The sequence below is a fragment of the Vulpes lagopus genome, chromosome 5 (assembly GCF_018345385.1).
Source record: "Vulpes lagopus strain Blue_001 chromosome 5, ASM1834538v1, whole genome shotgun sequence".
In the NCBI taxonomy this organism is placed as follows: domain Eukaryota; kingdom Metazoa; phylum Chordata; class Mammalia; order Carnivora; family Canidae; genus Vulpes; species Vulpes lagopus.
In genome coordinates this window covers 5,919,342-5,947,016 of record NC_054828.1, presented here as the reverse complement: position 1 = coordinate 5,947,016, position 27,675 = coordinate 5,919,342, and the positions used below count along the sequence as shown (strand labels likewise).

At 54.6% G+C, this 27,675-nt stretch overlaps 1 protein-coding gene across 1 annotated transcript in view; it reads left to right on the top strand.

Annotated features, from left to right (window-relative positions):
- Window positions 1–1,918: 1,918 nt before the first annotated feature.
- Window positions 1,919–27,675, top strand: part of MPPED1 (metallophosphoesterase domain containing 1) — a 71,307-nt gene continuing 45,550 nt past the window's right edge. The window contains exons 1-3 of the mRNA XM_041754390.1: window positions 1,919–1,961; window positions 8,271–8,566; window positions 16,901–17,082. Of these exons, the coding sequence (XP_041610324.1) occupies window positions 8,343–8,566; window positions 16,901–17,082 (406 nt within the window). The 5' untranslated portion in view covers window positions 1,919–1,961; window positions 8,271–8,342. The remainder of the gene's footprint in view (window positions 1,962–8,270; window positions 8,567–16,900; window positions 17,083–27,675) is intronic.

The following is a 27,675-nucleotide window of genomic DNA, read 5'->3' as shown; positions in this document are numbered from 1 at the left end:
CATTGCTCCGGTTACCTGAGAAGTGTGAGTACCTTGTGCCCTGTCTTTCCCCCTTCACAACGAAATGCATTTGGCGTTGCAGTGTTCATTTGTTTGTGGAAAAGGCAAATGTTCCCTCCCCAACCCTAGGCTCCCTGCACAAAGTGGGGAGGGTGGGGGGGGTGGGGCAGGGGTGGAGAATTGAGTTTTGCTGTGTGTGTGTGTGTGTGTATGGCTTTCTTTTTGTCATTCAGGCGGCACATTAGTTAATTGATCATACTTTGGAGGTTTAATCCTCAGTTGCAAATTCCCGCATGATCACAAAAAATACTCTGATCATAAAAATGGCAAAACCTCGATCTCAGACTTAAGTGTAGAATTACCATAGTGCCGATTTGATTATGCTTCAGTGACATCTGTTTAATAGATTTTCATGAGAACTGTAAATCCATATTCACTTTCTTTGCAAATTGTATTTGAATGCTGAGCAGCCAAGACCCTCTTTCTTTCCCCCACTTCCCTGGTCAGGTGGGTCCCAAACCCCCATGACTGTTGAGTGTGACTTGACGTGTATGTGGAAAGGAGATTCAAAATGCTGATTTTTACACATTTACCTCTCGTTTCCTTTTGTGTGTGAGTATGTCTGTGTGTATGTTTGAAACGGATCTGAGCAGCTTCCCATTTCAACTCCGCAGATACGTGAATCTCCAAATGCTTTATTTTGAAAACTAGGACATAGCACTTTGCAGAAGAAAAATCATTCCACTCACTATTATTTATGTGATTGCTGATCTGCTAGATGGATAGAGAAAGCACCAAGAATTATAATAATTTATGGAGCGGAGCGCTGGTTTACAAACATATTTCCCAGCCGGAGCTTTGTGGGTTTCTTGGCGTCTTGGGCCTCGTTTGGTGTTGTGGGAATGGAGAATATTCAGAATCTGAAGACCAGCCGGGTGAACCGACTGCATTCGTATCTAAAATTAAAGGAATAAGTGAGCAGCTATTTGTGGCAGACAGGACATGATCCACTAAGCAGCACTCTTCATCATTCTGAAATAAAAGTACATAATTGGAAAATGAAGCGGCAGCCAGCGCTTGGGGGGTGGGCGGCGAGGAATTAGAAAGTGTAATTTAAAATCATGTAGTCATAATTCAAAATGGGCCCAGCTAAAAGGTTTTTAAGTGGTAAATGCTTTAAAGTCACTCGTGGTTGATCCTTTTTCAAGGAATATGTCTAATTTTCACGATATTTGTGCGCTCCTTCGTTGGCTTAGCCCATCACTCATTCAGCGTGGCTGCCGATACCAGCTGCAGGCGGGCGCTCTCCGTCCTAGAGACCCACGGCCGGCTGAGAGGCTGGGTACGCGAGAGGGCTGGCATTTTCAGGGTGCAGTGGACGGGGCCCGGTCCCCTTCCACTGCCCCCTCCCCTGGGGGGAAGGAGGGCTATTTGTTCTTTTTCCTTTCTTTTGAGTTTCTCTTCTTTATTATTATAATAATAATAACTATTATTATTATTTTAACCTCTTGGTGACATTTTTTTTTGGTGACATTTTTAACTATTGACTGATCAATTGCAGATTTTCAGGCATGAGCAAGACAAGGAAAAAAAAACAATTTAAAAGTGACTTCTGAGCTTGTGTGGAAGCATGGCTTGTGAAAGGATTAGCCCTCTCCGCCCTTTGCTGTTTTTCTGTTAATGTTATTTCTCCTGTATTTGGCTTAGGGAGGACTACTTAGGTGTTAGCCTGGCTGCTGCTTTTTTTTTTTTTTTTTTTAAGATTTTATTTATTTATTCATGAGAGAGAGAGAGAGAGGCAGAGACCTATAGGCAGAGGGAGAAGCAGGCTCCACGCAGGGAGCCCGATGTGGGACTCGATCCCGGAACTCCGGGATCACACCCTGAGCTGAAGGCAGGCGCTCAACCGCTGAGCCACCCAGGCATCCCATGGCTTCTCTGTGACATTTCACCACATTGCAGTAAGTACTCGACAAAAGCCTCAGTGAGCAGTGGCCTCTGCTGAGCTGGCTTTCTCTCAGCGCTGCTCTGGGTGATCGGTGGGGACAGTCACTGGCACTCTGGGCTGACCCATGGGGGTACCCCCCCCCCCCCGCACTCGCCATTTGGGAAGATGAGGAGTGGAACAGAGATGGCCTTAGGATCCTGGAGAAAGCCCTCCAGGTGTAGGGCTTCTTCAGCATACCGCCCTGGGGAGACAGTTGGGGCAGGTGTTTCTCTGGGACTGCAGACAATACTTGCTGTGTGGTCACTGGTCCTCTGAGTTCCCGACCCAGGACAATAGTGTCATCCTAGCTTCTCGGCATTAGCTGCAAACATGCCAATGACAAGAAGAGAAACATGGGTGCCTTTTGGAGGTGGGTGCCTTCCTAGCCTCAGGTTGGCTTTGTTGATGGGGACCTTTACCCTTTATGAGATTTCCAACTGGGGATCCTTTTGAGACCCAGAGAGGATGCTGGTGGTAAAGACCAGCAGGGGACAACTGACATGACCAGGACTGTCCTGGGTCCACCCTGGCTTTGAGGAACCTGAATCGGGTGGAAGTGGATGCCTCAGACCTCCTGGCAAAGGAAATATCTATCTTTGATCTGCACATCAGCAGTCCCTGGCGGTGCAGATGCTCGTGGATTTCCCTCAAGTATCTGTTGGACATATTTGGGCTGCCGGAGTGACCCAAGTGTCTCCTTTGCAAAAAGCCACCTGCTGTTAAGATGCTCTGTATAAGCCAAGACCTTTTGCAGTCTCCCCTTTCTGGGCGTTGCAGTGGTGGCTGCACATGCTGGCACATGCTGGCTGGTCTCACAGTTTGGTGGGGACCTTTCAGGACCCAGAGGCCCCATTCCCTCTCCTTCATCACAACGGGGTTCTGAGCTGCTCTTTTGATCCGTCTGGCTGCTCCTGGGCCCCAAGGCCTTTGCGGGTCAGTTACACATCTGAGTCATTTAGGTTGCAGAACAGGGCCCCCCTGGAGTGGGGGCAGTGGGTGTTTCAGGGCTGGCCGGTGTCCTGCAGAGTGCCGGGTGAGGAGGGTGGTGAGGAGCTTGCCTCGAAAAGCTGGTCAAGGGCAGGCTGTGCTGGATGTGTCCGATCACAACATCCTGGGCGGTGAAATAACTGGGGGCTCACTCAGTAACGGGACGGGAGGGAAGGGGCCAGGAGCCCGGCTTTCAGGCAGGGGAGGAGGGTTCCTTAATTACCTGAAAATTTAAATCTCTGTTCGATTCTCCGAAGCTCCGTGCAGAGCTCCTGGGTTTCATCTTTCTAACTTTCTAACCACAGTGGAAGAGACAGTTAGCACCTACTATGTGCTGGACCCTCAGCCAGGGGCTTTCGCAGGTCCCAGGTCCTCTAATCCACCCAGTGGTTCTGGGAAGGAGGTTGAGGGTCCACGTGTTTGTAGAGGAGACACCCGAGCTTCGGGAGATTAAAGCTGCTTTTAAATCCAGGCTGTGAATTGTGAGGACTTGTGCAGTTTCTCTCATTCATTCATTTGTTCACCTGTGCTTTTATTCTTTGGCTTCTCATTCAGCTCAGACACGGGATCTGTGGTGAGAGAAGCCTGGGGGGTTATGAGTGGAGGCACCTGGCCCAGTCTGGGGAGGTCGGGGAGACAGGTGTGTGCGCCTGGAGGCGGGGTGGTGCACGGAGCCTTTCAGCAGAGGGAACAGCATGTGTGAAGGCTCAGAGGTGGGGTTGCTGGTGTGCTGGGGGGAAACCCAGAGTGGTGAGCTTGGCCTGAGTGGTGAGAAGGAGCCCGGGCACCCAGTGTGGCCTCCTGAGCCGATCTAAGGATCTGGGGCTTTAGCCCAGAGCAGTAGGATGCCTGTGAGGACATGCAGTGAGCACGAGGGAATGGCTTGTTCAAAAGTGCATTTTAGGACCTTCATTCTGGAGGCTGGCCTGGCGCTGGCCTTGACGATGCATAGGAGACCTGACAAGGAGTCGGGCCTCTTTTCTACATACAACCTTTCCCTACAGCTGGCGCCTAATGTCTGCTTACCGCTTGGTGCCAGGGCTGACGTCCAGGCTCCTCTTTGAGACCCTGGCTTGACTTGACCCATGGCATCCGAGGACCAGCTAGTGAGTGTCTTTGAGGGGGAAACAGAAAGACAAATCACCCTGTGAGAGAATCAGACTCGAAAAGGGAGCCCTACAAATTGGAGGCAGTCTTTCAACCCAGAAATTCCAAGAATTTTCAACCCTCCCAACTGGGCCGATTGGGCCTTTATGGAGAGACAGGCACCAGGCTCACTTCTGTCTCCTCTGTTAGCCTGAGAGGGGGCTGTTGAGGCAGCAGAAGCACAGAGAGGTTAGGTGTCATGCCCAGGGTCGCACAGCTAAGGCTCAACACTGGAGACTGAATTTGAACCCACTGCCCTTGACCTGAAAGTTGACCTGACCATTCTCCACTGCAGAAACCCCAGTGGCTGAGAACAACAATAGGAGAGAGACCATTTATGGATGCTCCCCCTGCCTCAGGGCCTTTGCACTTGCTGTTTCCCCCTGCCTTGGTTTCTCTTTCTCCAGGGTGTGGCTGGCTCCCCCTCTGCACTCACCTTTGAGGTGTTCAGACAGGCCTTTCTTGATCGCCCAATTGCAGGCAACAATCCCCTTTTTCTTACGACTACTCAGTATCCCGTTACTCTGTCCCCTCTTCTTCCAGGCCCGAATTAGTATCTGAAAAGTATCTTTTCTGTTTACTTTCTGTGATTACTTTATTGCTTCCCCACCACCCCCTTCCCTGAGGGCAGTGACCTGTTTGCTTTCTTGTTGCTCCTGGAACAGCGCGTGTAGGGCTGTGGTCAGTGGCTGCCGAATAAGTGAATGCATTGATTACTACGTTCGAGAACCCTCATCCCAGTTCTGTTTCCTTCCCAGCTGTGGGCACCGAGGAGGCACCTGTGGCCTGGCCGGGGTGTGGGCATTGCCCGGGGCCAGTGTGCTGCAGGGGGCGTCGGGGCAGGAGCCCGGGGTTGCACCGCCCGCCTGCTGTGTTGTGCCGTGGCCCAGGTGTAAATGCTTCCCCCGCTAGAAGCCAAGCCGTTTGTTTGGGAACCGCTGTCCTCCCTCCGCGATCGGCTGCGTTCTCCACACGGCGGCTGACGCGCTGCTGCGGCTCCATAAATATTAAATGGGTATTAAAAGAAGGCTCCGTGTTCCCGGTTTCCCAGATTTCTTCAAGCAGGGCCCGTTGCGAACCCCCTTTATGTGAAATGCAGCATTGCACTGCGGAGCGCCTCCCGGGACGCCTCGCCGCCTGCCTTTCCTGGCTGCGTCCCTGCCGCAGAGCTGTCCTCCTGCTGCTGCAGGCCCGAGGCAGGGCATGTAGGCTCCAGCCCCTGGGGGGCGGGCAGGGACGGGGGAGGCCCCAGACCTCCTCTTTCAGGGGGCTGTGCCCCGCCAGCCAGCCTCCCTGCAGGGTTGTGCGGTGGGTAAGGGGAAGAGGCACTGTGAGGGGTCACCCTCCAGCGGAGGCCTGGGGGCACCCACCCTCTGCCAAGCCTGTGCTGGGCGCTGGGGAAAGAGACAGGCGGGACACCTCCTCTGGTCCCCCATCCATCCCTGCATCCTTCCATCCCTCCTTCCATCTATTCATCCATCCATCCATTCATGGATTCCTCCTCCCTCTCCCCCTCCCTCCCTGCAGCCATTCATTCATTAACGAGATGTGTATGCAAGTGTCTGCAGTGGTCCTGGGGTGACTGTAATAATGTCGTGATAATAGCTACCATTTATTGGGCACTCACTGTGGGCTGGGTCCTGTGACAAGCAGTTCCCATGTGTCCCCTCATTTAATCTCCGTAACTGAATGAGGTAGGTGCTATTTGTCCCTGCGTTTCTTGGATGGGGAGTGGAGGTGAAGCCACAGGATCCGGGTTGCAGAGCTGGTGGGGGCTGGGGTAGGGGTGGGGGCTGAGCCAGACCCAGGCCCTGCCCCTCCAGGAGAGGAAGGCAGAGGGGTCCCCGAGCCCTGGACTCAGGCTGCCCGCAGCCCGACCTCGGTGGCCAGCCCTGGGCTGTGCTGGGCAAGAGGCTTCACCTCCCCTAGGTGTGTGCCTTCTCCTCCATAGGGTGGGAGCTGTAGGGATGTCCGTCTCCTAGGTGGGCGGTGAGCCTTGAGGAAGAAGACCCCTGTGAGGTGTTGAATTGGGCAGCTCCAAACAGGACCACAGGACCCTGTCGCCGGCGGCCTCTGGGCGCTGCAGGCCACTGAGCAGGGGACTGTGCACCAGGTCATCATCAGAGGAGCCGGGGAGAGCCGTGGCAGGGACTTCAGGCAGGGTGTGATCCTGTCGGCTTGCGTTTGCACACATTTGGGTTCCCCAGGGCTCCTGGAGCTGCCCCTTTTGCTTACAGTGGACACTCCATTCCACAGATGCCCCCACAGCAGGCCCTCGATGTGCGCACATGTCACATTGAGCTGGAGAGCGATGATAATGGTAACATGGAGGGTTACCTGGGTACTTGGTACCCGCCAGATGCCGTGCTCAGGATCCCCATTCATTTAACCTGCACAGCTGCCCTGGGAGGCGGTGTTATGATTGCCTTGCCGATTTTCCAGAAGAGGAAACTGAGGCTCAGAGAGATTAGGACATTGGTCTGAGGTCACACGGTGAATCAGTGCAATGCTGGGGTTCAAACCTCTGTTGAGATCTGGATCTTTGGATGCCTGGGCTTCAGTATCTGCTGCCCCCAAGCCTCTCCCAGGGTCACAGATGGGCACAGGCCAGCTGCCACAGAGATCTTGTGAGTCCGGAGGCCAGGACCTCCCCACTTGGGCACCTCAGAGGCCTGCCAGGCCAGTCTCTGCTGGGAGAACCGAATCACAGAGAAACAATTAGCAGGACAAAAGACAGGAACAAGTGTATCCTGGGGGAAGCAGGTTTTTTCTCTAGTCTTCCCAAGTGGAGAAGAGGGAGGGGTATATGTTGTGAATCAGGATGTGGGGTTTTTTGGTGGGGGTGGGGGAGGAGGAGGATATTGATATTTATTACACCTTGTATGGGCATGATTGTTGAGATTTTTAAAAAATTAATAATCCATTTCTCCTTCGCATGTAATTAAAATGTTCTCTAGTCTCTAATTTTTGTCGTTTTCCTAATCTAATTTGTTTTCTGACGGTGTCGATTCTTCTTGCGTGCGCCAAGCAAGGGGGATTTTTCTTCGTTTAACGTGACTGGGAGATGACTGACCAGGAATAGTTTTAAATTATGTCATTTTCTCCTTAGTTAAATGCAGTGCAAATGGAATTGGAGGGTCTTAATGACCAAAAATTGAAACAAAACGCAACAAAACATCTTCGAGGCCTTATCTGTTTACACAGTCAAAAAAAAAAAATAATTATGGGAAAAGCAGGAGAAAGCTAGCTGGTCTTAGAAGGGAGGCATCGGCTGTTGTGTGAAGCGCGGGAGCCCGTCGGGGTAGGATGGAGACTGAGCCCGGGCCACCAGCACCGGTCAGAAGGACCTTAAAATCCAGTCGCTGCAAATGCAGATGGCACTTTGCAAGGGAAGACACGGCAAAGGGAATGATGGCATTTGCAAGCTGCAGTTCTGTGTGGCTTGGAGATTTGACTGGGAACCTCAGAATTCCTGACATCCTTATAAGGCATTTGGGAAGATTTTTTTTTTTTTAAGTAGATCCTCCCCCACCCCCCCCAGGGCCACCCCCTGAGCTGAGTTGGTGGATGGCAATCTGTCTGGGAAAATCCCTTCTCCAGGCGCTGCTCAGAGATATCTTTAGGCGACATTGGTGTTGAGGCAGGAATTTGCGCCGCGCTCCCACCTGCTCGGGCTTGCAGGGGTGCGGGTGTGGTGTGTTTGGGGGTCTGTGGGGCGGGGGTGGGGCTGCAGGGGAATCCTCCCCACTCCCCCTGCTTCCCATAAGTGAAACTTAACCTCACCTGTTTGCAAAATACCAAGCCATTGTCCTGCCGCATCTCCTGGTCACCCTGTCCTGAGCATTTTGCCGAAGAAAAAAAAATAATGTCTTAAGTATTTAAACGTGTGGGACCACGCATGCATCCGTCCTTGGTGTTGTGGGCTTTTTTTTTTTTTTTTTGTGGTCCCCTCCCTTCCTCTCCTTTTCTTTTTACCAAAGTATATTCATCAAACTGCTGAGTTGGAAAGATCTGTAATGAGTTTTTGAGCTGTATGACTGTGTTTTTTTTCTCCCCCCCCCCCCTTCGTCTTTCTAAATCTTCATCTGACATTAAATAAAGCAAATCCCAAACAGATTAACTGTCGCACGGTTCTGCTCTGTCTTTTCAGTCTGCTCCCAGGCCTGGCTCGGGGCCGGGCGGCGGCGGCGGCGGGAGATGCCCGGGCGGCCAGCGGAGGTCCATGTGGCGCGCTAGGTGGGATCCCGGTGTCCTGAAGGCAGAGGCCCTGGCCCTCCTGCCCTGCGGCCTGGGCATGGCGTTCTCCCAGTCTCACGTGATGGCCGCTCGGAGGCACCAGCACAGCCGACTCATCATTGAAGTGGACGAGTACAGCTCCAACCCCACCCAGGCCTTTACCTTCTACAACATCAACCAGGGCCGCTTCCAGCCGCCGCACGTGCAGATGTAAGTGGGCAGCTCTGGGTGGGACCGGCTGCGGACCTGGGGCCTGGCCGTCTCCACCTGTTGGCTGAAGGGCTTCTGGAATCCCAGGATCACCGAGGCTCCAAGTGGGGAGGGACGTGTGAGCAGCTGCGGTCGCGGCGTGGGGGCCGATGCTGGCTCCGGTCCCTGTTTCAGTCGGCCAGGAGATGTTTCACAAATATTTAAAAATGAGGTGATGGCACATAAAAAAAAAAAAAAACCAGACTTCTGGCTTTGCTTTACAAAACCGAAAGGCCTGGCGACTTCAGGCCCACAGGGGCTCCTGGTGATATCTGGGGCTGGGGTGGGGTGGGGGTGGCGAGTTCCAGCTGCCCCCTCTTGGTATTTGGGTTGGTGACTCCTGGGCTAACTCACGTTCCTCATTGTACAGCTGTGGAAACTGAGGCCCAGAGAGGGAAGAGGGCTTGCTCCAGGCTCCAGGCAGATTGGGACCCTAGTTTTGGGCTGGCTGGCTTCCCTGACCACCACCCCTCCCTTTTGTCCGGACCCCCCCCCCCCCACTTCTGTTGAGAAAGCAGGGAGGCTTTCCTGAGGGACCGGGGAGTCCTGCCGCCTGCCCCTTGGGGCTGATGAGGAATACCAGGGCTGTCCCAGCAGGGTACAGACCGGATCCCCTGGGACTGTGGGGAAGCTTCCCCCGCCCTGGGTGGTTTTCTGAGGTCTGGAGAGGCCAAGGAGGCAGGGGGGAAGTGGCCAACCCCCTGGCCCTGCCCTGGGGAAGCTCCTTGCATTCCTGGAAGACCCTTCTCCTCCTTTATCCTGGACTTCTTCCAGGACCCTGAGCACCATCTCCAGGGAGCAGTGGTAATGTGGGGGCCTCGTGGCCCTTGCTTTGGGGAGCCTGGAGAATCAGGCTCGTGCATGACTTTGGAGAGTGAGGCCAGGGGCTTTTCACTCCCGGGCCAGGAGTTTGGGCAGGTGGCCGCTGCCCCTGGTGACTCTGTGGCTCCCTCAGGAACCAGCCCCTGGTGTAAAGGGTGGATGCCGAGAGATTCCTCATGGGAGGAAGGGCTCTGGACGGCAGGCGGGCAGCAGGCCTGGGGTGGGCTCCAGCGCTGTCTTCCCTCGGTGCTCACTTGGGAAAATGCTCATTTCTGTGGGGACTGAGGTCTGGTGTTGTCACTGGCTGCTGACTCTATTTTTTGTTCCCCATTTCTACTTGGGGAACCGCCTCCTATTTCCATGTTGGGGCCAGATTGGCAGATTGGGTCCGGATGGAGGGTCCTGGTTCTCATTATTCGATTTCTGAGCGGGGGGGGGGGGGGGGACCTTGAGGCCTGGTGGGGCTGCTGCAGGGAGGAAGGCCATCTTCCCCAGCTTGGTTTTCTCTTTTGTCCAGGGGGTTAGTCCTCCCGGGCTGGGCGTGACCAGGCCTGAGGTCGCGGGATGCTGGGCTGGACTCCTGCCCCAGTGGGAATGGGCAAGAGCAGCTGGGTTGCAGGCAGAGCAAGTGGGGCTCATGTGGCCTGTGCCCCTGTGCACCCCCTCTTAGAGGGGTCCCCGGGCACCAGAGATAACACCCTGCAGCATCACGCAGGGCTGTCACTTCCAGTGTCTCTGCCTGGACCCCACAGAACACCCAGCAGGCCCCAGCCCCAGAACAGAGCTAGGGGAGGTCAGAGGGGAGGAGGGCCGGGGTGGGGGGTGGAGGACGGAGGAAGGACAGGAGAAGAGGAGAAGAGGGGAGGAGGGCCGGGGGGTGGAGGACAGAGGAAGGACAGGAGAAGAGGTTGAGACCCAGAGGAGGCTGAGTGGGGGCAGCAGGCTGGGAGGGCTGGGGCACCAGGGCCTCTGAAAACTGCCCAGCCGGGAGGGGGGTTTCCCATGCAGGCCCCTGCAGGCCAGGCTGGGTCCTGAGGCAGCGCAGTGAGCAAGCTCAGGAGAGAGGGGCGATGTCTCCCATTTAACCCACCAGCAGCTGTGGATTCAGGAGGTTTGTAAGCAGCTGCATAGCATGCTGGTTAGAAATGCGTGCTCTGAGCTCTCCTGCCCGGGTCTGAGCCCTGGCTTGGCCACTGACTTGTGCTGTGAATCTTGATGCCTCGGTGTCCCCATCTCTAAAATGCTGAGGACTAAGTAGGTAGATCTACACAGGGGGCCAGGTAGCAAATGTTCAGTGTTGTTAGTCCACATGGGGCTGGGCTAGGTGCTTGGACTATGGGTCAGGGACAGAGCCCTGCCCACGCTGAGCTGACATTCCCGTGGGGCGGCAGACGGTTGGCACACATGTCACACAAGCGTGGAATAGCATATGATGCTGGTGTTGTGAAGGAAATGCTTCCTGGCCTTCTGGGGTCACCCAGCTAGAGCACGGAGAGCAGTTTCACCCTGGCCAGCCCCATTGCCATCTCTCCTGGCCTGGAGGAGTGGCTGCGTCCCGAGGCAGGGGTTCGTGGCTCCCGTTGGCAGTGGGGCTCAGGGGTTCAGGCAGTGCCTGGCGAAGAGCATGGGCTGAGCCCTGGTTCTGGGCTCCCGGTCTAGTGCTCCCTCACTGCCTGCTCAGGCCAGCCCGGTTCTGAAACACAACTTTACATAAAGCCGGGTGAAGCCAGGGCCATGCAGGGACTTGGGGGGCTGCTGCCTCCCACCCCCCTTCTTCCAGACTGCAGGCATCCAGCACGAGGGAAGCATGCGGGCTGCTGGCGGTGGCTGTGCAGGTTTCCATGGCGAGTCTCCGTCGAGGGAGAGACAGGAGGATGGATGCCGCTTCCTGACACGTGATTTATCACTGCCCTGGGCTTTGTCTCCAGGGTGAGGGAGCATGGGGGCCGTATTTAATAAATCCACAATTTATATTTAATAACAACAGTGACAACCCAAACATGGCCTCCGATTGAGCTGTGTGATTTATGTGGTTGCCCCCAGAGACCCGGTGGTGATGAGGCCGCCTTTGCTTGAGTAATGAATCTCTGGATCTGGGCCTCTGGGTTCAGGGCCCCAAGACCAAAGACCCCTCACCCTGAGGGCCCAGAAACCCTGTGGTGGCCTAGGGAGAGCCCTGGGTCTCTGCCCTGGGTGGCCTGGTGGCCCAGTGGCCGGTGAGAAGGCTTGATGGACGGGGTTATCCCGAGGGTCTGCCCTGGAGGTGCCTTGGGGGCTGGTGCCTGGCACAGTGACTCTTCCCTCTGGCCTTTAAATGGAATCCTGTTGGTGGAGACTTGCGTCATCCCGGTTAAAGACCTCCAAGCACGGCTTGAGGAACGTAGCAGTGTGGCGGGAGGGTGGCTGTGGCCAGGCCTGGGGATGCCCCTGGTGTCCGGCTGCTGGACCTCCCAGCCATGCTGGGTCTGGGCGCCGATCCCTCAATGGTGGGCTGTGGTCCCAGCCTGTCCTCACACCGAGAGGCCCCCAGGAGACAGTGGGGGTCAGCCTTGAGCCCAGGGAGGCCGAAGGGAGAAAGCAGGAGAGAGGACTAAGCCTAGAACATTCTGGGCCTCTTCCTGTCTCGAGTCCCTGCACATGCTGTCACTTCTGTGCTGTACCCCCGCCCCCCACGCTTTGTCCTGCCAACACGGACTCATTCTTCAGATCTCACCCAGCTGTCACTTCCTCGGGAAGGCCCTCTGATGGCTCTTCAGACTGGATCCCTGCTTCCCTCGAACCCGGCCCCAGCTCTAGGGTCTCTCCCTGCCACCAGCATGGGGCTGGTCCCTGGAGCCTAGCGCGGTGGGCAGATGGGAAGAAGAAAGAAAAGGGAGTGAGGATAAGGCAGGGAGTACAGCCCTGGAAGAGTGGGGGAGATCAGGGAGGGCTTCCCGGGGGGCAGCGGCATAACCCCTGGGCTGGAAGGACCAGCCAAAGAAAGGCCCAGAGGAAAGAAGGAAGGGAGGCGTGGGACTCAGGAGGGCAGCTTTGTGGGGTCACCTCCGAACAGGGGCCTCGCGAAGAGAGCGCTGGGCAGCTCTGTGACTCTGAGCTGACCGGTCACTGCCCCTCCTCTGGGACTCAGTTTCCACACTGTAGAATGAGGGGATGGGATTGGCAGGCTCTGCTATTTTTTATTTTTATTTTTTTAAAGATTTTATTTATTTATTCATGAGAGACACACACACACACACACACACAGAGAGAGAGAGAGAGAGAGAGAGAGAGGCAGAGACCCAGGTAGAGGGAGAGGCAGGCTCCATGCAGGGAGCCCAACGTTGGACTCGATCAGGGTCTCCAGGATCACACCCTGGGCTGAAGGTGGCGGTAAACCGCTGAGTCACCCGGGCTGCCCCAGGCTCTGCTATTCTGAAACACCGCGGCTGATGTCCGGTCGCGTATCTGGATGTGTAGTTTGAACCTCATTGCAGGAGGAAGTCCTCTGCCCCCCACTTCTGGCCTTCAGAGCTCCCCATTTCCCCAGGAGTGGAGATGACAGAGGGGATGGCCTCTGGCTTCTGAGGTCCGTGGGTTTTGGGTACAGGGGCCGCACTTCCAGGGAGCCAGGGGCTCACGGGTGACAGAGCCTTGAGAACCGGAGCCAGGGCCCAGGGAGCAGCTGTGGGGGGCACTCACATCCAGCTCTCCACCCCGAAGGTCCTTGAGTTTTCACACCTTCTCCAGGAGGGAGTGGGCTGTCCCCACCTTGGAGAGGGGCCTGGAGGCTGGGAGGGTCCAAGGCACGGAGAGGTGACCCCATGAGGGTGCTGGCCTAGGTCTGGGCGCCAGAGGTCGTGTTCTCTCTTCTGTGCCCTTCCTGCTGCCGTGATCCCCGTGGGAATACCCCGTGTTGGGCAGGGGAGAGGTGGCGACAGGTTTCAGGTCTCAGAGAGAGAGCTATAGGTGTCACTTCTCTAACCCCTGCAGAAATGTCACTGGAGAATAACCACTTTGCTTTGTTTTCTTCTGCACAGAAGGCATTGAGGTCAGATGTCCAAATTCCTGTTGTGAAGACCCAGGTTCAAATCAACTCTTTAACGTGCTAGCCAGGGCTTTGGATACGAGACTAACTTTTCCAACCTCAGTAGCTTCCCAGGGTTGCCATGACTCAGGTATTAGCCAGGGTTTGGCATGACAAGTGTCAGAAGCCCAATGTGAATCGTCTTAAGGATGAAGGAGAGTTTATTGGCTCACCTAGTTAGTGAAGAAGTCCGTGTTTGGATCCAGCTTCAGATACAGCTGGATCTAGGGGTCAAATTATGCTGTCAAGCTCTCCTACCTTCTTGGATGATCTCTCTCTCTCTTCCTTTTTCTTTCTTTCTTCTTTCTTTCTTTCTTTCTTTCTTTCTTTCTTTCTTTCTTTCTTTCTTTCTTTCTTTCTTCTTTCTTTCCTTCTTGTTTTTTCCTTTCTCTTGACTCTTGTTCTTCTTTACTTCTGAACACTTCCAGTCTGGGTTTCTGGGAGCTCCCTGAGGGGACCTTGGTGGGTGTCCTGTCCACAGGCATATCCCTTGTGCATAGCAGGGGCCTGGCCTTTGGGAGGCACTCAGTAAGCATTTGTCCACAGGTTGACTGAATGAAATGAGCTGGAACTGGAAATAGTCCAGCCGGGTGTGAGTTCTGGAACCAAAAACCAGCTTCAAATTGCAGCTCCACTAACCTCCATGGCTGAGATCCTGGTCGAATGTTTTCTTAGCCTCAGTGTCCTCATCTTTGAAATGGGCACACCCATAGTACCCTGCCCTCCTGGTCGTTGTGAGTGTGAAGACAGTGATTGCATGTCTTGCACTTACCGGATGACCAGCTCTCGATCTCTGGGAAGCATCAAGCACCCGTCTTTGTTATTATTTCAAGGTTGAGCATTTGTTACAAGCCAAATAGCTGGAGGACTCTGCAGGGAAGTGAGAGTCTTTATTTTTTTCTCTGGGGATTATTAGGTTTGCATCCTCACTGAGCTCAGTAGCCTCGGGGTGGAGGGAAATAAGCACGCAGTTAATTAAAGAGCCTGGGCTCCAGCAGCGGGCCAGCCCAACTGGAGCCCCGAAACTCGGGCTGCTCTTGGCTGGCTGATGGCAGGTGAGGCTGAGGCCTGCTCAGGCTCCTTGCTGAGGGGTTCACAGGAGGACAGGTTGTTGGGACCAGAGGTGGCTCTGGAGGTGGCATCTTGCTCCCTGTCTCTCTCTTCTTCCTCTCTTTTGTCTCTTTGCGCCTCTGTCACCTTGTGGCATGCCCACAACCTCAGTGTGTATAGGGGTGAATAAATGAATGAGTGAATGAATCTGATTGGCTCACTCATGTTCCTGTGCCAGGACAGGAGCCCAGTAGCGATCAGCTGCCCTTGGTCCACGCCGTTGTGCTGGGGCAGGCAGGACGTACAGGTGATCACAAGCCTGGTACCTGCCACACTGTCTGTCAGAGGGTCAGGGGCGGGGAGGAGGGAAGCGACAGAGGGATGGGAGGGAGATTTTAGCTCCCAGACCAGCTCAGGTCCTACCTCCTCCAGGAAGCTTCTAGGGGTCCCCTCTCTGGGTTTGGGCCTTCTCTGGCTCCCAGCTTCTCTATCGCCCAATCAAAGCTGGTGGCCTTACTGTCACTGCCTGGCCAAGTCTGTCTCCACCATCAGGCTGTGATCTCGTGGCCTGGGATCAGGCCGGGCTCATCCCCCAGCACTGAGCCCCAGGCTGGCCTACAGTGGGTGGGAGGAATGTGCTGGGCTGAATGAATGCATGGATGCATGGATGCAGAGCAAAGAGGAAGAGCGCCCAGGGCCTTCTTGCTGGTCACTATCTGAGTCAGGGAATCTTCCTCTTCTTCCTGGTCACGCCCCGCTCTGCCCTGTGAGGGGGTCTAACCTGCCTTGACCACCCCCCTCAAGGGCCAAGCCTGCGCCCTCCCATCCGGGCACCGTGATAGACGCAGAGAGGCTGGCTTGGTGCCTCCGACTGTGGTGGATAGAGCGTGCTAATGCTCCCTGCACATTAGCATGCTGAACCCACGTCTCTCGTAAGGTGTTAATTAAATTTCTTCGAAGTATATTGTCTGAAAAAAAAAAAGGATAATTAGAAAGATGTCTTTAAAAGTATTTATGTAACTGATATGGTACCGCTTTTGGTTTGCCGCATAATTAGATTTAAACACAACTCCTCGAGCGGCATACTCATTTGCAGAGAGCTGCTCGTTGAAATGTCATTGCGTTGTTTTTAAGAGTTTGGAGCCTGGCGAAATCATTCAGCTGAGGAGGCTGAGCGTGGTGGGGGGAGTACTGCACTGGGAAGCACAGAGCTGGGTTCGTGTCCCTCAGTCTACCTTTATTCCCTGGGACGCCCGGGGCCACTTGCTCGGTGTCTTTGTCTGCAGAGCCAGAGGGCTACGATGGGCTTCCCGAAGCAAGAAGTTAACATTTCTGTGGCTCTTTTAATTTTCTGGTAGTTTTTGCTTCGTGAGGTAGCTCCATTTTACAGGCAGGCAGAGCAAGGCCAAGCGGAAGGTCACACATTAGCGGTAAGTGGGAAAGCTGGGGTTCAAAGCCTGGTCTTCTGGTTCCAGGACACTTTTCCTACACATCCCTGGAAGGCCCTTGTTTTTTTGTTATGTTTTTAAAGCTTTTATTTACTTAGAGAGAGAGAGAGAGAGAGAGACAGAGCACGAGTAGGGGGTGGGGAGAGGGATGAGCAGACTCCATGCTGAGCAGGGAGCCGACTTGGGGCTCAATCCCAGGACACCGGGATCATGACCCTGGCCAAAGGCAGATGCTTAACCAGCTGAGCCACCCAGGTGCCCCTGGAAAGCCCTTGTTTTAAAAATGATGGGACCATCTCAGAGTTTAGAAAAGCCGCTGCCTACCTTTCATGCCTTGGTTTCACGTGCTCCCGTGAAATCCCTGCTTTTACACACAGCTCTCCCCGGATGCTGTGTGTGCTCCGCACGCGCTGGGGGCGGGGGGGGGGGGTCAGCTCCTTCACTAGGACCAGAGGCTGTAGCCCTTGCATTCTTGATGGGGCTGATGGCACCCCTGAGGGGTGAAACTGGCTTTTGGGGGGTGAGAAAAGCTTATTCTTCTTATTATAAAGCCCAGATAGACATACAGTGAGTGCATGAACAGATAGAGAGCTATCTGTGGTGTTAAAATCTCCTGGGAGGGAAGCAAATAGGGAAAAAACATCTAAAAAGGCCCTGCAAGGGGTGATAGGAAGGAGGGTTAGCTGTCACAATCACACTGTGCCCACCTCCATGGGCCCTCCGAGGGCCCCGTGTTACAGAGGGGACACTGAGGCCCAGGGGACACCTGTTATTGCCCAGCTAGCAAGCTGGAGAGTTGGCACTCAGACCCCTGAGGGTTCGGGGTGGATGGGGTCTGAGCCGACGGGGCTGAGTTGCAGCTTCGGCCACGGGCCAGACACGGAGCACCTGCAGTGTCTTCTCTCCCTGCAGGGTGGACCCCGTGCCTCACGATGCCCCCAAGCCTCCCGGCTACACCCGCTTCGTCTGTGTGTCTGACACCCACTCAAGGACGGACCCCATCCAGATGCCCTACGGCGACGTGCTCATTCACGCCGGTGACTTCACGGAGCTGGGGCTCCCGAGCGAGGTGAAGAAGTTCAACGAGTGGCTTGGTAGGTGCTGGGCAGGAGGTGGCCTTGCTCTGCTGCCCCGCGAAGCCCTCCCTGTCCTCCCACTCCGTCATGCCTCGCCATCTCCTACCCCAGCACTCGATCCTTTTGGCCTGGGAGATGCCCCCCGAGGGGATTTTGCCCAGGTTTGTTAACGTCTGCTTGCGTGTCTAGCCCCCCGCACGCCCCTGTGCCTGGTACAGGTAGGTGTTCCATAAGTAATTGGTGAATGAATGATCAAATGGGTGAATGAATGAATGACTCTCTGGAAATGGCGATGCCGGGGCAGGCACTTGGCCATATGGACCACCCACCGCCATGGTGCCAGCTTCCCCTGGGAGGGGGCCTGGCTGCCAGCAGGGGGCCTGTGCAGGCTCCCCCAGGGGCAGCTGTTGGTCGGGGCTGCGGAGCGCTGTCCCACGCAGTGGGTGATGCTGGGCGGTGATTTATAAGCACATCCCCAGGGAATTGTCATCAGCTTTTTGCTTTCTTCCCAAACAAAAGAGAGAAATGTGGATCACCCCCTGGGAGAAGCGGCTTGCTTGGAATCCAGAGAAACCTCAGAGGGGGTTTGTCTCTGCCGGGACCTGGGGGACAGATGGAGGGCCCCCGGTGGTCCTCACTACAAGCTTCCGTGCTTGGAGGTGTGGGTGCAGAGCCGGCCACCTCCGTGCTCAGCCCGGCCTGCTGGCCCGCCAGCCGGTCCCACCCCCCCGGGTCCCTCCCGCTGCGCTGTTGGCTGGGAGCTTCGTGAGCAGAGGGCCAGGAGCGACGCGGGGAGGCTGCAGTGAGCGAGAGGCCTGGCTCTGCCAGTCGAGACAAATATTTACAAGCAAGGCCTTCCCCTCCGCTTGGCAGGCTTGGAGCTTTAAATATTGATTTTTCGAATGGGAAATTCTGATCAAGTGCCTTGCTTGGGCTGAAACGTGTGAAGGCCCGGGTGGGAGAGAGCAGAGAGCTCGTGCAGGCTGGGTCTGCCACCGGCTCCTACCTGGCCCCGTGCTGCCTCCTAGGAAGGGAGCCTCGCTGACATCTCACCCCCCGGGCTGTGGGTCCCCAAGGATGTGAGGCTGCGCTTGACTGAGCCAAGACTCCGTCTCCGAGGCAGATGCCAGGCTCCCACTGTGGGCCAGACCCGGTGTGTCGCTTTATTGTGTCCCCTTGCATGAATGAATGGGCGAATGAATGAATGGATGAATGAATGAATGACTCTGGGAACGGCGAGGGTGACTTTTGGGAACCAGGTGAATTTGGGGACAGGGGCTGTTTTTGTCCCAATGAGGCAGTAGAGGATGTCGACTGAGGTTTTCAAGGGTGGGGACCGTTTCCGACGAGCCCCGGCCCCCCGCGAGGTCCCATCCCCTGCAGTGGCTGAATGCACCCCACAGCTACCCGTGTGGTAGGGAAGGAGCCACGTGCTGTTGGTGCAGGGAAGGGGGCAGCCAAGGCCAGGCGTGTGGCAGGCATGAGAGGAGTCGCCGTGCGCTGTGGCCGGTGTAAGGGGCACTGTGGGTGAGGGTCCCGGAAAAGACGGCTGGGCCGGCCACGACTCTGAGCCTCGGGAGAACTGGGGGCCCAGGGGCCCAGGACCGTAAGGTGGGCATTTTAGAAAGATGGTTCTACTTGCCTCTTCACGGAAGTCAGAACAATGTGCCATGGGAATTGGGGGAGGGGGGTGTCTTCATAATTTGCACCTGGAGCTGGATTGATCTATTTGCCTGGCTCGTGGTGAGTGAGGAGTGTGAGCTTACAGAGGGGTCTCCCTTTCAGAAAGGGTTCCTTTCCCCCAGGCATTTCCCCTTTGCTGCCTCGAAGTGTTTGCTGATGCCAAGGCCTGTCATTCATGTGGGGTGGGGTCGGGTCAGGGGGCTCAGACCCAAGAATGGGGAGCCCCTCTTCTACTTGACCGAGAGGTAAGGAATTCGCACGAGTGAACATTTAAATAGGAGCAGACTTTTTGGGGACCTGCCTGTTTTTTATTTTAGTTTTTTAAAGATTTTATTTATTTACTCATAAGAGACACAAAGAGAGAGAGAGAGAGAGAATGAGGCAGAGACACAGGCAGAAGGAGAAACAGGCAGAGGGAGAAGCAGGCTCCATGCAGGGAGCTGGATGTGGGACTCGATCCCGGGTCTCCAGGATCATACCCTGGACCGAAGGTGGCGCTAACCGCTGAGCCACCTGGGCTGCCCTGTTTTACAAGAGTATGACTCAGCCTCCGTGGGCTGGCAGTCCAGGTCTCCCGGGATGTGATCGCGGCTGAGAGCTGGGCGGTGCACGCATTAGGTCCACGTAGGTTCATCGACCTGGGCAGGTGTGATTTTTTTAGACAGCTAGTGTTTGATGAATGGTAATATGTGCCAGGCACTGTTCTATGCCCTTTGGGTGTGTCATCAGATCATTTAATCCTCCCGACAACAGAATGAGGCAGGAGGTATTATCGTCCCCATTTGGTAGAGGAGAAAACCGAGGCCCAGAGAAGGGAAGTGATTCATCCAAGGCCACGCAGATAGTAGCCCTGGCGGTTAGTTGGGCTCCGGAGCTGAGCTCTTGCTCACCTCCATCTCCTTTCTTGTTCTTCTTATGGTGAAATCTCTCTGATCCAATATAAAGGTGTAGATGTCGCCATGTGGGGCAAGATGTCCTGGGTCTGCTTCCTGCTCAGGTAATGACAGAAGCCACATGACCTCTCTGAGCTTCAGTGGCCTCATCTTAGATGCTGGGAGCCAGGCTTCTGTTGCCCTGCCTACCTCTTTGGAGGTAGGTTGTTTGCAGGCTCCCTTAGGGTGGAGGAATTGATCGGGTTTTGTAAACTGTGAAGTGCTGCTACATGGTACAGTGGCCGCCGTGAGCTGGCATTTCCTCCCTGGGGTGGAGACAGGGGTCATGGGCAGGTCCCACAGGACAGGGGACATCTGGTCAGGAGGTTGAGCCACAGGGGAAGTCGTAGAGCAGTTTGTGCAAAATTTGTGGAGTTTGTGGGAAGCGTTGCTGTATGTTCTCAGCTATGTCTGCAGTTTACACACACGTGCACACACGCATGCACGCACACACACAGAGGAACGACCAGAAGGAAGGACTCATTCACCCATTCAGTCTGCTTCACTGAGAACCCACCACGTGCCACCTGTATCGTGGGCTCTGGGGTGACATGGGGCGGGAGGGACCGAGCAGGCTGGCATTCTGGTGATGGGGACACAATTGCATCTGGGTAGGCAGGCTCGTGCTCACATAGGCCTGTGGGCCGGACACTGGAGTTTGGGGTTGATTCTAAGTGCGATGGGGATTTTGGGAGATTTGTGTGTGTGTTTGGGGGTGACCTTTAAAAACATGTTTAAAGGCCTGGACTGCAGAGTTAGAGTGGAAGCAGGGAGGCCAGTGAGGGCAAAGTCTCTAGAATGTTCCAGAACTGATGTCTGAGTGGGAGGATCATGGGAGATTTTCCTCTTTGTGGTTTTCTCTCTCCTCCACCTCGATTTTCTGTAGGGAGCATGTGTTATTCTGCTGGCATTGTGTGGAGGCAACAGTAAGATCTTATTGTTTTTTTTAAATCTTATTGTTTTTAAAGAAATCTGGCCTCTCCAGTATCTGGTACAGAGTGTGTCCCAGGATGGGGGTGGGTCCTGGTGTCACCCAGCCACTCTGGAGGTCTCCTGGAGCCCTTCCCTAGGCCAGCAGGGCCCCACCCACCTCAAGGCCCCACTGGCCCAGGCTCTTCTCCTCGGGTAAGAAAGTTATGGGTTTGAAATTCACAGCCGGCTTCTTCCTTGTTCATTGATATCATGGGAAACATTTAAAATCATATTCCAGGGGCCACCCCCGGATGGACAAGAGGAGATTTAAGAACTTAATAGGGGCCTTCTTTATAAATCAAGTTTAGGCACCTAGCTGGAGGCGTGTGGCTAAATTCAGGCTGACTCTAATTTGCGGCAGGTGCACTGCCCTGGGCTTGGCTGTGAGTGGTGCCCATATTTTGCCCACTTGCAGGGTTCTGTGGGAATGAGTTCATTGGAGGGGGTGGCGTTGGGGGGTGACCGGGTTCTCCTGAGACCATTAATATCTTTCCTGTTGGCCATTAATAGACCAAATATATTCATGAAATAGAAATGCCAGCTGGATTTGTAAATGTTCCAGCGAACAGCTAAAAAATTGCTAGGGACAGGCTTTTTTTTTTTGGCTATGAAGAGTGAAAGGAAGGGCAAAACTGGCTGAAAATGGACGAGAATGTGCTAGAAGCTCCTTGCTCCTCCACAGCCAATGATCTCAGTGTCACCCGAGCCGCACTGGCTGACTGCAATCCTTGTTCCCCACTCTTGGCTCATGCTCTCCCGTCAGTGGGGAGCGTTCCCCCTCCGGAGTCCGGCCCACCCCCGGCGTCTGGGAAGCCTGCCCCACCCCGTTTGGCAGCACCAGTCGCCCTTCCCATTGTGCACTCAGAGCTCCCCATTTAGGCCCTGGTGGTGGCCCTCCCCTTGTGGCAGGGAATTTGTCTGTGCCTTCGTGCCCCTGTCCCCCCCAGACTGTCGGTCCCTGGTGGGTAGGGCTGAGCCTCATCCCCAGCAGCGGCCAGCACTGGGCCCTGGACGGAGGCTGTGGGTTCGGGATGACTGGAGTGAGAGGCACCCTGGTGCAGCGGGAGCCCGTCCCTGTGTCCCCAGCAGGGCGGTGTGCAGCAGACTACCCGCTGCTGGGTGGGAACTGCAGTAAGAGGGGCAGAGAGGAGGGCAGGGCCGTGATGCAGAAGGGCGTGAGCTCTGGCTGTCACAACACTGGAACTTAGGGTGAGTCTGAGGAGACCCAGAGTCGGAGGCTGAGTTGGGGTCTCCACGATGAGGCCAGGAGTTGAGGCCCCCAGGGATCTGGAACCCAACCAAGGAGGCCACGTGGAGATGTGGGGGTCCCCCGAGGCCAGGGGTGCTGAGGGCAGGAGGAGGGGTTGAGCCCCAGTAGCATCTACCTTCCAGGGTGCTGGCTGACCTGGGGCCTTGACACCGTGCACACTTGACCCCGGGTGCAAACACCGGGCCCTTGGCTCTGAGTGGCGGCCGTGCCCTCAAGACCTGTCAGCATATGAGCCGATTTGCCAGCGCCACGGGGCTCGCTTGCTGACTAGTGGGTGCCGGGCTGGCCTCCTCAGCCCCAGCCAGGAGAGGCCTGTAGTCTTGTAGCCCTCACTCCACCCCCAGCTCCCCGGCCTCAGCCCCCTGCCCGGCCCCGGGAGTGAGCCCCAAGGCTGCTGGTGCCGTGTCCTCACCTCTCCTCTCCTCTCGTGGCTTCTCCTCTGGCCTGGACGCCGCCCCGTCTCCCTTGGGTTCTGCTGCTGCAGCTCCCACGCTACCATCCTCTCGCACTGCCCCGTGTCCGCCCTGTCTGTTCCTTGTATTGCTCCTGAAGGGGCTCCCCGTGGGGCCAGCCTGGGCCCTCAGCTTCTTTCCAGATGACAGTCGCTTGGGCCTCCAGCGCTTGCTCCAGCCCAGACCCGCAGCACCTCCAGCCCCCCGTCCGCCGCCAGCTTTCTCTTTGAGATCCAGCTGGTGTATTGTTCATTCTTTCCAGAAGGCACTTCCTCCTGGGCGTCCACCGGAATTTCAGGCTCATTCTGTCCCAAACCTGTGACCTGTTCCCCTAGGCTACACACCCCTCCAGTGTGACACCCCCCAACCCCATCCACAGATCCTGTGCCCTCTCCCTTCCCCCCGAGGCTGGTATCGGCTGTCCTTAGTGTTATTCTGACCCCACTGCTGTCTGCTTGTCCCCTCCACCTGCTTGTGTCACCTGCTGAACCACTGTGGGGACCCAGGCTCGCCTTCCTCCCTCAGGATCCTGTGAGCCCCTGGGGGGTGGACACGGTGCCCCGGTCAGCGTGGGGGGTCTCGCGGCCCAGCCCTGCCTGGCCCTGAGGGGTGCCTGGCGGGTATTTGTTGAATAAAGCGTGGAGAGGTCTATAAAGCACCCGACACACCAGTTAATTAAGTGGTACTACCCTTAGCAGAATCAGGCAGGAGAGGAAGATGAGGGCCTGGTAATGGAGTATTTGGAAGTTATAATTAACTTTTTACTGGTGCCCTAGCATGAAACGATATATAAGACAATATAAAAGGGGTCCAAGGATTTAGTTAAATAGAGCTGGGTCTTTTGCAAGTAAACCCTTAATTAAAATCTGTGAGGGAGGCAGGGAGAGGAAGGGAAATGCAGAAATCACTCTGAGGCGGAGTCTTTGGTTCCTGCCTCGTCTGCCACCGCGTGTTGAAGGCCTGAGGGCTGCAGAAACCCGCTGCCCACAGTCCTTTGTCTCTTTGTGGTGCCGTCCAGAGGCCCATGGAGTGGGCTCCAGGTCGGGGTGAGGGGCCCCGGGAAGGAGCAGGGTGCTGGGCCTCCCCCCAGGTGGGTGCTGGAGGCTGGAGGCTGGAGGCTGGTCCGAGCCACAGGGATTGTTAGAATTTGTGGGAAGTGATGTTTTCCGTGCAGCCTCAGCCAGTTCTCTTCCCGGGGCAGCCCAGCTTGTGGCTGGTCCCCGCTCTCCGGTCCACCCTTCCTGTTTTTTTTTTTTTTAATTTTATTTATTTATTCCTGAGAGACACAGAGAGAGGCAGAGACACAGGCAGAGGGAGAAGCAGGCTCCCTGCGGGGAGCTCGATGGGGAACTCGATCCCAGGACCCTGGGATCACGCCCTGAGCCAAAGGCAGACCCTCAACCACTGAGCCACCCAGTTGTCCCCCTGGTTCACCCTTCCTGTGGGGAGAAGCCACCCTCCCTGTGTCGCCCTCAGCTCGGTCCCCAGCCGTGTAATCCTTACCCCTTTAGCTTGTACTTTCTGCCTTCCACCCTTCCTGCCTCCTCTCACCAAGCACTCCTCACCTGTGTGCAGGTCACCTACTTGCCGCCCTTGGGCCATGACCTCACCCCACTTTCACAGCTTCATGCTCCGTATTTGCCACGTGGTGTTCCTCCTGACAGCTGCTGGGGAGTGTTGTGGGGGCATCCCACATTTTAGGTACCAGGCTGCAGAGACAGTACCTGGGTGTTCCTACTCGTGGCTGGCACTGTCCCCCGTCCCCGTGCACCCAGCCGTGGAGCAGGATGCTTTCTGGGTTCCACCAGGCGCTGCCGGCTTGCTCTCCAGGCAACAGAGCCAGTGCACTGTCTGGCAACATGGGGACGGGGCGAGCGGAGGTGGGACCTGGCTGTGGCCCGAATCCCCAGGGGTGTAAGCTGCTCAGGCTCTGCAGGGACAGGGCTCACAATGATCTGTGGTCAGGACCCACAGCCTCTTCACTGAGCAGGGGACGGAGCACTGAGTGGCCAACCTGCATAAAGTGTGACATGTGGACTGTGTGTTCACTAAGACCCTCCTGGTGCTCCTACCCAGCTGTCCGGGCAATAGTGCCCAGTCCATACTCCTGGCTTCTGGGCCTTGGGTGGGTCGGGCCTCCCTGCTGGGCTGGGGCCGTGGGAGGACAGGGGAGGGGTCCTTGCTCACCCCAGTCAATACATGTCTGAGCTGCCCATCATGTTCGCTGGCTTGGTGTTGGAGGTTCAAGGATGGCCACCACAGGTACAGCCTCTGCCCCAAGGGCCTGAGGACAAATGCAGGACGGGTTATAAAGATGAAACAAAGTAAAGAGACAGGATTGTTTTGGTGATTAGATCAGTAAATCAAGTCAACAAACAGGGGAGGTGATAGTGACTGGGGCAGGGGTTTACCTGACATAAGGTGACCTGGGAAGCCACCTCCACAAGGGTTCTGAGCTGAGAAGCACCCAGTTCTGAATTGCCTGGTGTGTAGCTTCAGGCCCACAAGGCTGAGCCCAGTGGTCATGGAGGCCCAGGGAGGAGGCACAGGGAGGAGGCCCAGGGAGGAGACCCAGGGAAGAGGCCCAGGCCTGCTGATTGGCAGCCCGCAGCCAGGGTGAAGACATGGATTTTATTCTAGATGTTAAGGAGGCCACTGGGGCTCAGGCAGGGAAGGGACAGGGTCCGACTCAGTGTTTTGAAAGAGTCCTTTGTCTGTTGGGTGGAGCTGGGCTGTGGCAGGCCAGGAGGACACTGGGCACCAGGAGAGCCTATACGGGTGTCAGTGAGAGGCAGGGGGAGCTGGGACCGGACCTGGGAGCAGGTGAGGGGACAGAGCACAGTGCCGGCTTTGGCTGCAGTTTGGAGGTGACATCCACAGGATTGGCTGATGGGAAGTATGGGTGGAGGGTGAGGGCGATTGCTGACCTGGCATCCACAGAGCCAAAGCGGGCCTGGCATGAGGCGGGCACTCCACAAGTATTTGTTAAGCAAAGGAAGAAAAGAAAAGAGAAATTTTACAATGCAGTCACATGAATCAAATTGTCCAGCCAACTTTTTTTGTTTTTCGGTTTTTTAAGATCTTACAGTGATCATCACTGAGTACATACGGTAGACCTGAAATGGATCCTGGTTCATTTGCTCGTTAGCTGGACACCATGGCCTGATTCAGACATTTCCAGAAACACGTTATTCTCGCAAAGACTCGAGACTGAATATTTAATACAAAAATATTCTTGGGCTTTGGTCCCCGTGTCGTTTCTGGCAGCTCTACTCAGGAGCTGGTTGTTGTCCGAGGATTTTGGTTGCAGGTAGCACAGTGGCCAATGTGACTGATGGACGTGTGCTCACCTCAGTGCAAGGTTGATGCTCAGATGAAAAATGGGTGAATGGTCCGGCAGAGATTTGGTGTTCATTTAAAAAATTGAATTTCTATATTCATAAAAAAAAATCATCACAAAGCCAAAGTGTGTTTTGGGGGCTAAAAGAAAGAAAATTACCTTCCAATAAAGATGGAAAAAAAAGGTCTAGAATTTTAAGTTGTGGTTCAATGATGTTAGGTAGTCATAATTACAGTATGTGTAAGTCCCTTGAAAGGTGTGCTTATGTACTAATTAGCTTTTTAAAAAGATTTTATTTATTATTTATTTTAGAGAGAGAGCAAGGGGGAAGGGCAGAGGAGGAGGAGGGAGAGAGAGAGGGAGAATCTCAAGTAGACTCCACATTGGGCTTAACCTCCCGACCCTGAGCCAAAGTTAAGAATCAGATGCTCAACCAACTGAGCCACCCAGGTGTCCCTTAAGTGCTAATTATTTATTTACAACAGATTGGCTTTGGAAATAAATGAGACCCACTGGTGTGTGTGTGTGTGTGTGTGTGTGTGTGTGTGTGTATTTCAAACATGTTTTACAATATCACCGTCCTAAAAATTTGTGCCTTAGGTTAAAAACAACAACAACAAAATTATGTTTAAACAAGGTACAGATGCACATCCCTGAAAAGCCTGGGCTCTCTGAAATGTTCTTCCTTTGTTTCATTTTGTTATTTGGGGGGATTTTTTTGGCTTGCTTATTTATATACCATTTTGTGCTGAAAGATTTAAGATGGTTTATTTTTATTTATTTATTTATTTTTTTAAAGATTTTATTTATTTATTCGTGAGAGACAGAGAGGGAGAGAGAGAGAGAGAGAGAGAGAGAGAGAGAGAGAGAAGAGGCAGAGACACAGGCAGAAGGAGAAGCAGGCTCCATGCAGGGAGCCCAATGTGGGACTTGATCCCAGGACTCCAGGATCAGGCCCCGGGCCAAAGGCAGGCGCTAAATCTCTGAGCCACCCAGGGATCCCCTAAGATGGTTTATAAAAATAGTAAGAATAGTAAAACGGTAGAATATTGATGATAAATTAAAAACCAAGATTTAAAGAAAAGAAATTAGAGTACTTCAGAAGGAAGGCCCGGGGCGACCCTGTGAGCTGGAAATCAGAGACTGAGCCTTCTGGGGGCCAAAGTGAAAAGGGAGATGCATTTAACCAATGGCTTTGATGACTGAGAGGAGGAAATGTGCAAGCCCCTCTGACTGATCCATCCCTGTGCCATGTTGGGTGTCCATCTCATTCAGCTGTGAGTATCTTGAAGACCAGACGTGTGTCCCTATCTTTCCTGTGTAGGAGGATCTTGGTAAAGATTTTTTATTTGGATAATAACAACAAATATTTGGTGTTTCCCAGTATATTAAACGTGTCCGTTTCTGCCATTCACTGTGTGCCCCACCCCCACCCTTAGGATTGATTGAAGTTTCTTTTTTTCCCCTCTACTGATTTGGAAATTCTACATTCTTTTTCAATTTGTTTAGTGGTTACTCATAAATTTTTAATATGCATCTGACTTAACTCCGTCTAAAATTAATCAACGCCTCCATTCTTCCCTGAAGGTCCCTGGAATGCACCTACCCATCCCCTCACTGCCATCTTATATATCTTTGCTGTCTGATGTCTCACCTCTGATTTGTTTTTAAGCCTGCCCTGAAGTAGGCATCATCATGATTATTAATAATAATTGTTTCCAGTTTATACGTGATTGTTTACTCAACATATGTTTGCTGAGTACTTGTTATGGTGCTGGGCATGCCTCTAAGCACTGGAGGTGAGGTAGTGAATGAACAGAGGGCAGGCCATGGGTAAAGAGAGCTCTAGTATGTGGGAGAATCAGGATAAGGGGTCAGGGCAGAGCCTTCTGATGAGGTGACATTTGAACAAAGAACTGAATGGTGGAGCTGGTCAGGGAGGGCGTTCTGGGCAAAGGCAGC